Source organism: Odocoileus virginianus, chromosome 24, assembly GCF_023699985.2.
Source record: "Odocoileus virginianus isolate 20LAN1187 ecotype Illinois chromosome 24, Ovbor_1.2, whole genome shotgun sequence".
Classification (NCBI taxonomy): Eukaryota; Metazoa; Chordata; class Mammalia; order Artiodactyla; family Cervidae; genus Odocoileus; species Odocoileus virginianus.
In genome coordinates this window covers 6,829,858-6,844,512 of record NC_069697.1, presented here as the reverse complement: position 1 = coordinate 6,844,512, position 14,655 = coordinate 6,829,858, and the positions used below count along the sequence as shown (strand labels likewise).

At 35.4% G+C, this 14,655-nt stretch overlaps 1 protein-coding gene across 9 annotated transcripts in view; it reads right to left on the bottom strand.

Moving 5' to 3' along the window:
• Positions 1 to 14,655, bottom strand: part of NAV3 (neuron navigator 3) — an 889,111-nt gene that overhangs the window by 59,782 nt on the left and 814,674 nt on the right. For all 9 annotated transcript variants that reach the window (XM_070454242.1, XM_070454243.1, XM_070454238.1 and 6 more), the window contains 3 exons: positions 12,981 to 13,004; positions 10,454 to 10,531; positions 260 to 343 (listed from right to left, as the gene is read on the bottom strand). In XM_070454242.1, coding sequence (XP_070310343.1) covers positions 260 to 343; positions 10,454 to 10,531; positions 12,981 to 13,004 — 186 coding nt within the window. The remainder of the gene's footprint in view (positions 1 to 259; positions 344 to 10,453; positions 10,532 to 12,980; positions 13,005 to 14,655) is intronic.

Below are 14,655 nucleotides of genomic sequence, written 5' to 3'. Positions count from 1 at the left end.
AATAATAGACTGCCTTGAAAGAATGTGAGTGTGTGTGTGTGTGTGTGTGTGTGCGCACACACTCAAATATAGGTTAATCTGAATCATAAGTCATTAAATTAAAATCTGAAAAGAAAAGGTATCCTCGTGTCATATCCCAATATACTTGAGGACGGATCCTTTCAGTAGCACTTCTAAAGAGCTGCATCTCAAGTGTTGTTTAAACATCTATGCAACCTGCTGCCTTCTCTCAAGCCCCTGTGGCAATTCCTGAACATACCTTCTGTTCCGCTGTCATGGTTAGACTTTGCAGTCGGCCAGTCATATTCCCTAAACTCTTTTCAAAAGCTGCTACGAGATGAGCCTGTGAACAAAATGAAAGAAACACATCTTAAAGGTCAGAACCTTATGTGGATGGATGGAAACCCATCACTTTACCAAAATGCTTAATTTCAGGTATTCTTATTCTTTAAGTACTATGACCATCACGACTGGCTTTCAGTGCTGACTTTCCTTTAACACAAATCTTCATCTATTATTTCTAAGCTTCAGCTTAAAAATCAGTGTTTCAGTCCTGACATGCAATGTGAGTTCAACTACTGAAAGGGAATGATATTTTGCAAATAATAACACTTTCTAACTTGCACATCATAGAGGATTTGACACCCACCAGAAAGTTCTGATTTGCCAAGTGTTTAGACTCAAAGCCCAAAAGGAAGTGACTGCAATAGTTAATGGATGAACGTTCTTCACATTTTATACCTGCACGATGACCTTTGAAGATAGTTAGCTCCTCTGTTGAAATGATGCTTCCTCCAAGTGTCAGACATCTGCTGACAGCTCTAACATTATCTTTCCTTTTTTCCTACTTACAAAGAATTCAATCAAAAAGAGCTGTCTTCACCCTCCAAACTCTTTTCAATAAAAAGGGCTTTTATTTTTACTTTATTCCCTTCCACTAAGGAAGTGTAGGTAGGCCAATGAGAGATAATACTCAGTCTATTAAATTTTATTTAATTTCTTTTATTTAAAAATTTTTTTTCATTTATTTTTATTAGTTGGAGGCTAATTACTTTACAATATTGTAGTGGTTTTTGCCATACATTGACATGAATCAGCCATGGATTTACATGTGTTCCCCATCCCGATCCCCCCTCCCGCCTCCCTCCCCAACCCATCCCTCTGGGTCTTCCCAGTGCACCAGCCCCGAGCACTTGTCTCATGCATCCAACCTGGGCTGGCGATCTGTTTCACCCTAGATAATATACATGTTTAAATTTCTGTGGTTTTCTTTTAAATCTCAGAGAATTATACATAGTGCAGTGCATAACCATAACTCTTATGATTAAGAGATATTTGACAATCTTATTATAGCTCTAAAATAGGCCAGTCTCTCCTGACACACCATTGTGCAACGGCTTGAACCACAGAATACCAAGCATGAAGACACGCTTCAACCTCTCACTGGGGCTCGATGCAGAACCACATATATGTTGTCTCAATTGTGATTGAGTTTTATTGCATCCATAAAAGATTCAGGTATAGAATATTTTACAACTTCCACCTATAATAAACTATGTATGAAGGAAATTTAGTATATGAGAGGTAAAAGAGAAAGGAGTGAGAGGGTGCAATTAAAATAAAGTGCTTTGTAACCCTACCAGAACTGAAAGGCTGAGGTACCTATTATCAAATGGATCACAGGAGTTCTAAGAGTTAGGGCACCAGAAGTTTATTTCATTATGAGTAACAGCCAGAAGCTTATTCCCTTATTGGTAACAGCTAGAATGTACAAGTCCTTTCCATTAACAGGATGATATCAATACAAAAGTATCTTTGTTCCTAGCTCTGAGTCTATCCTGGGATGCCTTTGTTTTTCAGACACTGTAATATATAGAAAAATAATTTGTAGAAAATGCAATTAATCTTCAGTCCATGTGTAAAATTCTGTTCTCTTTCCATCTATCTATAAGCCAGAAACAGACTCACAGACATAGAAAACACACATGTTGCCAAGATGAAGGGGTGGGAGGAGGGAAGAGCTGGGAGTATGGAATTAGCAGATGCAAACTATTATATATAGTTGATTATATATAGATGGATAAACAATGAGGTTGTACTGTATAGAAGATGGAACTATATTCAATATCCTTTAATAAATCATAATGGGGAAAATATATAAAAAAGAATGTCTATATGTGTCAAACTGAGTCCCTTTGCGGTACAGCAGAGTCTGGCCCAACACGGTAAATCAACTCTACTTAATAAAAAAATGTGAAACATAACCCCAAAAACTCCCATCTATTCTTTTCCCACTCCCTTCTCCCTCTTGCCTCTTTTCTCTCTCTTTCAAACACACACATACACACAACCTTGAGAACGGTACTCCAAGATTTGTTAGCAGGTTTATTTGGATAAATAATCTTTTTTTTTAAAAGAACAGTATCTTATACTTGAAATTGTTTCCAATGGCAAGGAAGGTCATTACATCAGACTCATTACCCTCAGAAATTGGCATAAGGTTATGTTTCACTTTCTCTTGTACTAACCTTCACATTATGTTAAAAGTGAAAAAAAGGAACATGTACAGCCCACTGGGTTATCACAGTGAACATTCGTGCTTGGCAGCCAAGTCAAGAAACAGGACATTTAAAGATCTGGAAATACTTCCTTGTCCCTTTTTCATCTCTGTACTTTTTGCCTTCTGCAAAGATAACCACTACTGTGACTGGTGTGATAATTATGTTCTTGCCTCTGTTTTAAAGAGTTTGGCCACCTGAACCTGAATCCCTAAACACTATGTTTTAGCTTGGCCTATTTTTAAACTTTCCAAGTGAAATCACATGGCATGATTTTTTTGGTGATGGTTTTCTTTTGTTTAACACTGTTTTCAGATTCAAACATGTGATGTGCAAGCAGGAGTTAGAAGGTACTGTAAAGCACTGCTCTATCTGATTTAAAATTTATTTGTCTATGGTGACCATTAGAGCTGATTCTAGTTTAAATTGCTAAAAATAATTCTGCTATGAAGATACAATGGGTTACTAAATCCTAACGCTAAAATTGCTTGTTTTCCTTTAAAATAGAAAAGCTTTGTTAATATTCACCAAAAGAAATGCAAGATTCTATACAACATTGAAAAGTTTCAAGTCTCTCAAATAACTGTAAGGTTTAGCTGTTGGACTATAAGTCCTTGAATGTATCATCTTATAGAAAATTAGTTCATTTTACCATCTGAGCAATATATTGCTTATATGTGGTAGTTGTCAGTAAAGATAAAATGTTCACCATTAGAACGCCAATTTTTAATCTTTAGAGAACTGCTCCTCATTAATTATTTACAAGAACATATAACTGGCTACAAAAGAGTATTTTAATTTGAGTCATATTGTTCTCAATGAAAAGTATGTTAAAAGTATGTTTATGAAGTGCTGCTTTAAGTTATATCTCCTTGGCTTAATTTATCACAATAGCTTTGTTACTTTGAATATTATAAAGGGTAAATTTCTCACCAATTAGATTAATAGAAAGGCAGTACAATAAGTAAATAAAGGAAGGAATTTCTACCAGTGATAATTTTTGTCACCTTATTGGAGAGAAAAGAAAATATAAGACCAGATTAAACTACAGGAAAATATATCTTATCTGAAAAGCTTTATAAAATATTGACTTTAAAAAAATTGTGGATTTTTAGGGGGACTGTTAATCATAGTTTACAGGGTTCTGAGTTTTCCCTTAGAAGCTGCATAATTTTCAGATCAGAGTAAAATTGCATTAGTGTATTAAGGGCAGATAGATACAGAAACAGTGAGAGACTTAATTTTCTTGGGCTCCAAAATCACTGCAGATGGTGACTGCAGCCATGAAATTAAAAGACGTTTTCTCCTTGGAAGGAAAGCTATGACCAACTTAGACAGTATAATAAAAAGCAGAGACATTACTTTACCAACAAACGCCTGTCTAGTCAAAGCTATGTTTTCTCCTGTAGTCATGTATGGATGTGAGAGTTGGATAATAAAGAAGGCTGAGTGCCAAAGAACTGATGCTTTTAAACTGTGGTGTTGGCGAAGACTCTTGAGAGTCCCTTGGACTGTAAAAGATCAAACTTTTCAATCATAAACGAAATCAGTTCTGAATATTCATTTGAAGGACTGGTGCTGAAGGTGAGACACCAATATTTTGGCCAACTGACTCATTGAAAAGACCCTGATGCTGGGAAAGACTGAAGGCAGGAGGAGAAGGGGATGAAAGAGGATGAGATGGTTAGTTAGCATCACCAACTCGATGGATATGAGTTTGAGCAAGCTTCAGTTGGTGATGGACAGGGAAGCCTGGCATGCTGCAGTCCATGGGGTCACAAAGAGTTAGATATGAATGAGCGACTGAAATGAACTGAACTGATTAATGAATATTTCCTGCTTGTATTAGGTGACGTCTGTCAAGGTAATAAAACAGACAAGACTGAATATTAGTTAAGGGATAAATTTTTAATACATACTGTCTTTAGTTTTTGAATCACATAACGTAATCTGAATATACATGTAAAGAATTGTGGTACTAAACAATAAGATGGAATATCATTGTGAAAAATGCCTGCAATTGCATTTGTTCATTCAGAATTCAACAACATCCCATCAATAAAATAAAAAGTACTCTTTATATAGATGTATATGAGGACAGATAGGTAGGTAGCTAGGTATAGATGATTTTATATACATGACTCTGAAACATCATAAAGATTTCATATATATATATACATATAAAATATATATATAATTATCCCTTCAAAGTTTGTCATTGTTAATTATGTGCAAAATATTTTTTTCTTAAACAAGATGCAGAAAAACAAAAGTAACTGCCTGATCATGTAAAAATATTAAATAGAGCAAAGAAACAGGGCACAATCCTAAGCAAAATAAAACCTGAGAAATTTTTGGTTAAAAGACTTATGTGCTGAAAGGCAAAGCACTTTCTTTGGTTACAAGTTCATTCAGCAATATCTTTGAAAGCTAGTAGTAATAACTAGCCTTCATGCCCATTTCCAGATCATCTAAGGGCTGAAATTTGTAAGAAAATACATTAAGACACAAATAAATGCATCCCACCTGGTTTGGCTTTAAGTTGTGGGCGAGAGGCAACTGGCTGTCTGTCTGATACGACCATTCATTCCTGGGGGCCGTGTGGACTATGGAGCTCCTGTTCAATGGTGGGGTATTGATTCAAAGAAAGCCAGGCAACAGTGCTGGCCAACATTGCTCCTCTCCTTTCTACAGACATCCTAATGGACACATCTCTAAAAAGAGGCTTCCTAGGGCTTTCTCCACTCTGCTCAGAGACCTGCACAAATTGTTGGGTAGGCTCGCATACCTTCCACTGAATGTGGGTTATACTCTGTCAGGTAAATGAGATGAGATAACCAAATATATTTCTGACTTACCAGTGCCCCTTTTAACAAAGGGGAGAAAGACATTTTAGTAGAGAAGCAGATGTTTCCAATTTAAATATTAAAACACAGATTACCGTGTGGACTCCATATAAATATAATAATGCCAGGTCCAAACATCTGATACATCAATTACCAAAAAAAGAAAAACCCCAAATTTAGGAAAAACATTTAAGTCCTGACAGAATTATTCATATATTAAGTAAACTGAATAGATCTTAAAATGACTACTAAATAAATAATAACAGTTAATGATATTTTCTACAGAACCAAACATTGCAACTTGTATTTATAAATCATGGCTATTACACTTCTATACACCAATGGCCATTATAGTGATCTCATTTAACCACAAAGTAAACTTGTGGTTTGAATAAAATAATAAAAGACATATCTCTACCTCCAAATAGGAAATGTACAAGAGTAAATATTTTTCAACTTATACTGAAGCAATTCTACAGAAATTTTTTTCAGTCTTATAATTAATTTTTATACAAGTATATTAAAATGTATGCATATCTATTACATACATCAACAGATGCTGACTCAGAGGCAATGAAGTAAAGCACACTCTGAATGAAATTCAAATGCAGCATTTCCTAGAACTGAGGAAAAACCAAGTGTTTTCTCAAGTAAATCCTTTGATGACTCATAATGGTGCACTGAATCTAAAGTGACATTTTAAACTAGATGCTGAAGATAATGAGTTCAAGACAATTTGTACCTTATAAATAATTCAAATTTCTGAATGTGTAAAGGAGAAGATTATATCCTTAAAAATACAGATGGACATAAATATAAAGATTCCACCTCTAGTAATTATGAAATTATTAAATGTTTAAAATAGGATTGGCATTAAAATTATTTTATAAACATTGATGAATTCATCCACTTATACAAGTTCTTCGCTACTGCAATAGCTTTAAAGTGAATTTTGATAAACTGTTTTGTAAAAGAGTGGAAGATAATGCATATCTTCATTACCTGAATCTCCTGACTTTTATCTTCTGACAGTTTCAGCAATACATTTATCTGATGGTAAAAAACTTTAACAATGCATATTACCACCAAATAAAAAAAGCACTAAATGGTGAAATAAGATAGAAATTTGCAAGAAACTAAAAACTAGACATCTCTTTTAAAAATTGTGATAGATCTTTAGGTGTTTGATCTTTTAACTTGAAATAATTATAGATTCACAAGAAGTTCCAAAGAGAGTACAGAGGACTCCTGTACCCTGTTACCCAGCTTGCCTCAGTGGTTACATTTTATATAATTATAGTGTAATATCAAAGCCAGAAGTTCATTATTGGTACACACATGCAGATTCACACATGTGAAGAACCACCTTTCATCACCAGCAAGCTCTCCCTAGTTTTATACCCGCCTCTCAGGAGAGAGGTGACCACCATTCCTAAACCCTGGCAATCAATACAATTTTGTCATTCGAGAATGTTGAATAAATGGAATTATACAGCATGTGGCCTTTAAAAGTCAGACTTTTTTCACTCAGCTTAATGCACTTGAGTTCCATTCAAGTTGCTGTGTGTATTAATAGCTATCATCCATGGTATGTATATATGTATCAGAATTTGTTTATCCATGGACCTATTAAGAAAACATTTCTGTTTTCAATTTTTTTACTATTAAACAAAATAAAGATTCTATGTACAGGTTTTTGGGTGGGTCTGAGGTGATTTGAGGATATTTCTAAAATGTATTATGACATAAAAATAGGATAACATACAAAATAGGATTAAGCTCCCACCCATGTGTAAAATATACTACTATTGATAACACAGACGTGGACAGGAGAGGGTGGAGATATCTGGATAATTTTTCCAAGACTAGCACTTTTTAAACAAATTTATGTATTTGGCACCACTTTCTCTAATTTTGTGTTTCTTACTTTTTTTTTCTTTATTGCCCCTTAGGGAGAAAATATAGATTTTTTTCCCCCTAATTGCTCCCTTCTTCCATGACCATTTTATTATCACAGATATGCTGGATATCTGTTTATATTCTCTCTGCATATCTCTGCTTTATGCATAAAAGAATACTTCATTTTGTTTTTTTTTTTTTTTTTGCTGTAAGAAACTATATTCATGCTTTGAAGGTTATATCAATGCTCAGCTGAGGATACACACTCCATAGTCATGAAAACAAATCAGTGAAAACAGTGTGGCATGCATGACTTGAGAGAAGTGGTAGGTAGCCAATGGCTCACATGTTTTTAAAATGTTTGTTACCTTTTGAAACAGTGGCACTGAGTTGTCCCCCAGGACAGTCCTCCTATGTTAATCTTGGTTCCTTCCATCGGTTGTGTGTGTGTGTGTGTGTGTGTGTGTGTGTGTGTAAGCCTTTGCAAGTGTGTACAATATATATACCAGACCACCTGACCTGCCTTCTGAGAAACCTGTATGCAGGTCAGGAAGCAACAGTTAGAACTGGACATGGAAGAACAGACTGGTTCCAAATAGGAAAAGGAGTACGTCAAGGCTGTATATTGCCACTCTGCTTGTTTAACTTATATGCAGAGTACATCATGAGATATGCTGGGCTGGAGGAAGCACAAGCTAGAATCAAGATTACCAGGAGAAATATCAATCACTTCAGATATGCAGATGACACCATCCTTATGGCGGAAAGTGAAGTGGAACTAAAAAGTCTCCTGATGAAAGTGAAAGAGGAGAGTGAAAAAGTTGGCTTAAAGCTTAACATTCAGAAAACTAAGACCATGGCATCTGATCCCATCACCTCATGGAAAATAGATGGGGAGACAGTGGAAACCGTGTCAGACTTTATTTTTGGGGGCTCCAAAATCACTGCAGATGGTGAGTGTAGCCATGAAATTAAAAAATGCTTATTCCTTGGAAGGAAAGTTATGACCAACCTAGATAGCATATTAAAAAGCAGAGACATTACTTTGCCAACAAAGGTCCATCTAGTCAAGGCTACGGTTTTTCCAGTGGTCATGTATGGATGTGAGAGTTGGACTGTAAAGAAAGCTGAGGGCTGAAGAATTGATGCCTTTGAACTATGGTGTTGGAGAAGACTCTTGAGAGTCCCTTGGACTTCAAGGAGATCCAACCAGTCTATTTTGAAGGAGATAAGTCCTGGGTGTTCATTGGAAGGACTGATGCTGAAGCTGAAACTCCAATACTTTGACCAGCTCATGTGAAGAGTTGAGTCACTGGAAAAGACCCTGATGCTGGGAGGGGTTGGGGGCAGGAGGAGAAGGGAACGACTGAGAATGAGATGGCTGGATGGCATCATCGACTCGATGGACATGAGTTTGAGTAAACTCTGGGAGTTGGTGATGGATAGGGAGGCCTGGCGTGCTGCGATTCATGGGGTTGCAGAGTCGGATATGACTGAGTGACTGAACTGAACTATATATATGTATGTATTCATGAGTATACAGAAGAACAATGTTGAAAGGACACACAAGAAATCAATAACCATGAATGGAAATGGGAGTCTCAGAGGGAAAAACAAATATATATATATATAGAATTAAATGCTTATTTTAATTTCTGTTTTTCTTTTTAATACAATATACATGTACATTTGTCACTTGGTATCCATGGGAGATTAGTTTCAGGACCAAAGTCCATGAATGCTCATGTATTACGTTGGCTGTCGGCATCTGAATTACACATTCAAGAGTTCAACCAACCATGGATGGTGTATGGTTGAGCTCTGAACAACATGGATTTGAACTTGTGGGTCCATTTACATACAGATAATTAATGTGTGAATCCACTTATGTGAGGAGTTTAAAATATCCATGCATAAGTGGACCTGCACAGTTCAAACCTGTGTTGTTTAAGGGTCAACTGTATTACTTTTAAAGTGGAGAAATGGTATAAATTTCACTGTGTAAAAGCCCAAATTCCATTATGTATAGCAGTAATTTACTAATCTAATAACTGAGTATAGAAGTCCATGCAAGAGACATTTACAAAAGAAAATAAAACTCTGATTAATCATTCAAGACATTTGTATCTTTACTACCCAGGGCATAGGGTCGGTTACTGAGCCTTCCTCATTGCAGACAAACTTCTCTCAAAGTTAAAAAAAGGCAAAATCAATTCCAATACAGTGCCAAGATGAACTCCTTGTGAAGGAACTAACTTACACACTGCGGAAGGAAAATCCCTCTTATTTAAATCATACGCAATGGGCCCGTACCTGCTCACTTTCACTATGCCAAGTTTTGTTGAGATGGAAAAACTCAAGGGAGAACAGAGAGGGGTAAGGCAGTGAACCGGCCAAAGCCACCCGGTGGGTGCGAGCAGCCTGATGCTGAGCAAAGGTGTCAGGACACATGGGAAAGTAGCCGGAGCTTCCTCACCCCTCACTGCTGCGTCGAGCACCACTGTTCCTCAGGCCCACGCACACGCCACACATCCTCCTGGACGTCCGCGTCTACTCTGAGTGCCCCCTGGCACCCTGAAAGATCTTCAGTAAGTGTCAGTATCACTGGGCGTCTTTATCACCATCATTTTTGCTATCTTCGGCTCCTTAAACTATCAGAAGGCTACCAAGGTTTTTGAGAGAACTACAGCTCATTTACAATATAGCTAAGATACCCAAATCTAAACCAATCTAATTTTTGAGAATTAATTGGATGTTCCATTAATTGTTCAATAAATTGTGCTGAAGAAGGCAGAGTGCATGATTTTTTTATCTTCCATGGTCAATCACTGTGAACCCCTCATTGTCTTGTGGCTTAAGAAAGCCTTATGTATGGAGAATGATACAAATAAGAAATAAGAAAAGAAATAAACTTTCTAGATGTTACCAATGTTCCAAACCTACAAGAAACAAAAAGCCATTTTAACCACATTCTGATTCTTCATCAACTTGGATTTAGATGTTATGATCCAGTGTGCACAGTCCCCTGATTTAGGAACTTAAGTCTGTATCATTTTGGACATCTAATGTTTGTGAGCCTGTTACTAAAATTATCCCATTTACCATATAAACATCTGTTTTAATATGTCAAAAAAATTAAAAGTGACTTACATTTGCTGAAAGCTGAGAAGTGAGGGTGGCAACTTTTTCTTGTGATGCAACCAGCTCTCTCCGTAGTTTATGGATTTGCTGAATGTAATTTAAAAAAATCAAATCAATATGGTAGTAGATTTTAACTTAAAACTAAGAATTTAAGCAAACACTATAATTAGTTCATTCTAATACCACTGTATCAGCACCAATTTCTAAAACTTAAAGAAATGTGAAAACTGGCTACCCAGTAACAATTAAATGCCACTTATAAGAAGAAAGGCAAGTGCCTATGTTCACAACTGAAGTTCAAACTGGCACATTAAAGGATGCTTATTTGTTCAATTGCCATTTGCTTCAATGCTTACTTGCCATTGCTATTTGAATCCAGAATCAGTTCACTTTGTCTACTGGTCCTTCTACCCCTAGAAATTTATGGTAATAAAAACTTTTCTTTTTAAAAATTAAACACATACATATATTTTCTGGGTCTTTTTCATTTTCTACCCATTTTTGTATGTTTATTTTTATTTCCTATATTTTGGCAAGTACTAATAAGCTGTAGAATATTCCTACAGTCACTGAAAGTTAGCTACAATTCAACATTCAATTCCATACTTGAAAATAATTTTATTGGTTGGGGTTTTCATTACTAACACTTAGAGAAGCCTTCTCAAATATTTATTATGATGTCATTTATTCAGTGAGTTACTATGAGCTCTAAGCAGAATCGCTTTATAGATTATCCGTAGTTTGGAAAAAAAGGGGAAAAATCAGTAAGACTGTGTAAATGGCTAGATAAACCAATAACAAAAATATGCTAAAATGTTTTCATTTTTTGGTTAACTCCATACTCAAATAAAAGTGAACCAAAAAAAGGTGAGAGTATGTATCATTTTGAAGTTTCAGTACTTTCCACAGTTTAATCTGCATGTCTCATGATGCCATGAAATATAAACAGTGATTAGTAAGGTTAAAATGTTTACAAGAATCTGAGACTAAAGTTTACAAGTACACTTTTGGTCTCAAGGGATTTTAATTATTTAGATGTCAAACATTCTACCCTGATAATTCTCATTTCTTCAAAAACAAGTTGCTATTGTTGTAGTTGGACTTTCAAAACACTATCTTAGTTTGAAAGAGCATTCTTGATACAGTTCATTAGTGCCTATTTTTTCCTATTCATTAGATTTTTGTAGAGAAGAAATGGTGGTCAATATTCAAAGATTCTAAAAAAGAACTAAATTTTAAACTGGGAATAGAGACAGGGGATATTTATATAATTTCAGCAGATGTGATTCCATTTGACTCCTGTATTTTAAAAAAAAGACACACCCAGATCCAAAGAGAATTTGGGTTCATTCAAATGATGATGACCACAAATAGCTCGAGGCATCTATTTTATCCTTAAAACAGTACAAAGTCCAAAGAACATTTCTCAAATTAATATTCTCTATTACATGATTATATTTCCTTTAAAATTAAGAATCCAAGAAACCTGAAACCAATGTAAATCATTAAAGAAAATGATCCACTATGGGTATAAATAATTAAAGTGGAGGTGGATAACTGCTAATATGGCAAATAGATGTGGTACTTGTACGCCTTAGTAGCTACAGACATTACGATCAATGTAGGAAGCTTCCCCATGTCCCCACGATATAAATAGTTTAGGTTTTTCAAAACTGTATTTACTCTTTGGTCTAGCAATTATACAGATAAAAATTGGCATAATTTATACTTTCTCAATATTTTTATTACAATATATATAAAAAATAAAAAATATATATTTACAATATTTATATTGTAAATATTGTAAAGTAAAATAGTACAAACTTTAGAAGACTGATAAAACAAAACTTCAAAGGGAAAAGTTACTTTGCAAAGGCTATTGCCAATGCGTTTTTCTCTGCTCAGGGTAAAACCAATCAAATAGTCATTAGCACATCCTGAATAAAGGCCTAATTAAAGTCCCTCTGCTCTGCTTGGAAGGACAACTTTCAAACAAAGGGAAAGAAAAAGAATGTTCTCTCCAGGCTGCAATCTGATCTGTATGTGATTGTAATGAAATACTTGTGAAGCATGTGATTAGAATAACATACTGCACTAGACATCACGTGATTAGAAGCAGAAAAGTACTGGGACCAAATAATAGATGGACTGAGATGCTGGCAAACTGCATTGTGGAGGTCTAGTGCCCCAAATTTAATGCTTGCCATAATCCTATGTGCTTAGTCTCACAGCAGTGGGGGAAGAGACCACACATTTATTCATTCATCAAAGATTTTTAAGTGATTACTACTAGAGACAACTTAATAGGTGCGGAGTTAAGACTCCAAGCTAGAATGTGAGAAGAGAGGTTGCTTCTAAAAACTTAAGTTTCATTTTCTTTTAAGATGAAATATCCAAGACTGTTTATCACTGTTTATCACTGCTGGGTCAGCAGTGTTGGAGTTATGGTTTGTATCACAGAGCCCTCTGGTGGTAGAACTACTCATTTCATCCTAAATGAAATCGAAAATAGCTAAAAATGCTGCTCGATTGTTACCTCTGAATGAGCCTTTTCTTCAGCCTGTAATAGATAAAAGGAAAAATAATTTAACTATAAAGAGTATCAATTCATCTCACAAGTATAAAAGAATTCAATAAATATACTGTGTAATTTAAAATGTTATTTTAGTCTAACACAAGAATAATAAAATATAAGATATTAAATAAATTAATAGTAAAAGTAGGAACTACAGGACTGTAAATGATATTTATTTATATGTAGACAATATTGTATTTTGAAAACATAGGTTATTTGACTGATGGGTACATACTGTGTCTTAAAATCCTTAAAAGTATAGAATTAAAAGATGGTGCTACCCTAAAATCTAGACCACAAATAACAAAAACAAAAGTTATAAAATTATATTTTAAAAAAGGTGAGTGCATAAAAAAGTAATAGATTTTTTTTTCATACAGATTTTAGGAAATTTGTACCCCGTGAAATCAGAGACTTTTAGCCAAGACCTATGAGTCGGAACTTCATTCAGTGATTTAAAATCATAAAGAATGCCAAATACAACTAAAGGAAAAACATTTACCTGTACTGACAACCACAGAAAATAAGCTTATTAGTTACTATTTTGTTTACTTTTCCTAATGATCATTAAATAACTTTATTGGGCTGCAAGTCAGCAAAACAGTAAAACACCCAGTGGTGAGGTGGTGATAAAAGTGGTTGGCAAACACAGGCGCTATAGATGCCGGAAATAAGCACTGCTGTAGGGCCTCCAGGGGTGTTTTGGCCTCAGCTGTAGAAAACTCCCAGCTCTGTTTTTCTTCTTCTCACTGGGCTGCAAAAATGCCAGACAATGAGTTACATGCGCCATTATACTTGGGAAGCTCCCTCAATCTGAAAAAAGCTGGAGAATGCATAATATTGCTGAACATTACAAGTCTGTTCACTGCCTTGAGCAGCTCCAAGGCTGGAAATCAATCTCTTACCTCCTATCTCTCTTTCTGGGACACTTCTTGATTAACTGGTACAGAACTACCTGAACCACTTTTTAATTATTTCATTTCTCCAGACAACATAAAATGAAACAAAGTAATATAACTCTCAGGATATTTTTTATGCATAAGCACCTCTTTTAAACAGGGTTTTGTCTTTTATATATTTTCTCTATTGTTAAAAATACGTATAGTTAGTAAGATATCGGGATAGACAGTAACAAGACCGGGAGCTGACTGTGGCTCAGATCATGAACTCCTTATTGGCAAATTCAGACTTAAATTGAAGAAAATAGGGAAAACCACTAGACCATTCAAGTATGAACTAAACCAAATCCCTTATGATTATACAGTGGAAGTGACAAATAGTTTCAAGGGATTAGATCTGATAGACAGAGTGCCTGAAGAACTACGGATGGAGGTTTGTGACATTCTACAGGAAGCAGGGATCAAGACCATCCCCATGGAAAAGAAATGCAAAAAGGCAGAATGGCTGTGTGAGGAAGACTTACAAATAGCTGTGAAAAGAAGAGAAGTGAAAAGCAAAGGAGAAAAGGAAAGATATTCACATTTGAATGCAGAGTTCCAAAGAATAGCCAGGAGAGATAAGAAAGCCTTCCTCAGTGATCAGGACAAAGAAACAGAGGGAAACAACAGAATGGGAAAGACTAAAGATCGCTTCAAGAAAATTAGAGATACCAAGGGAACATTTCATGCAAAGATGG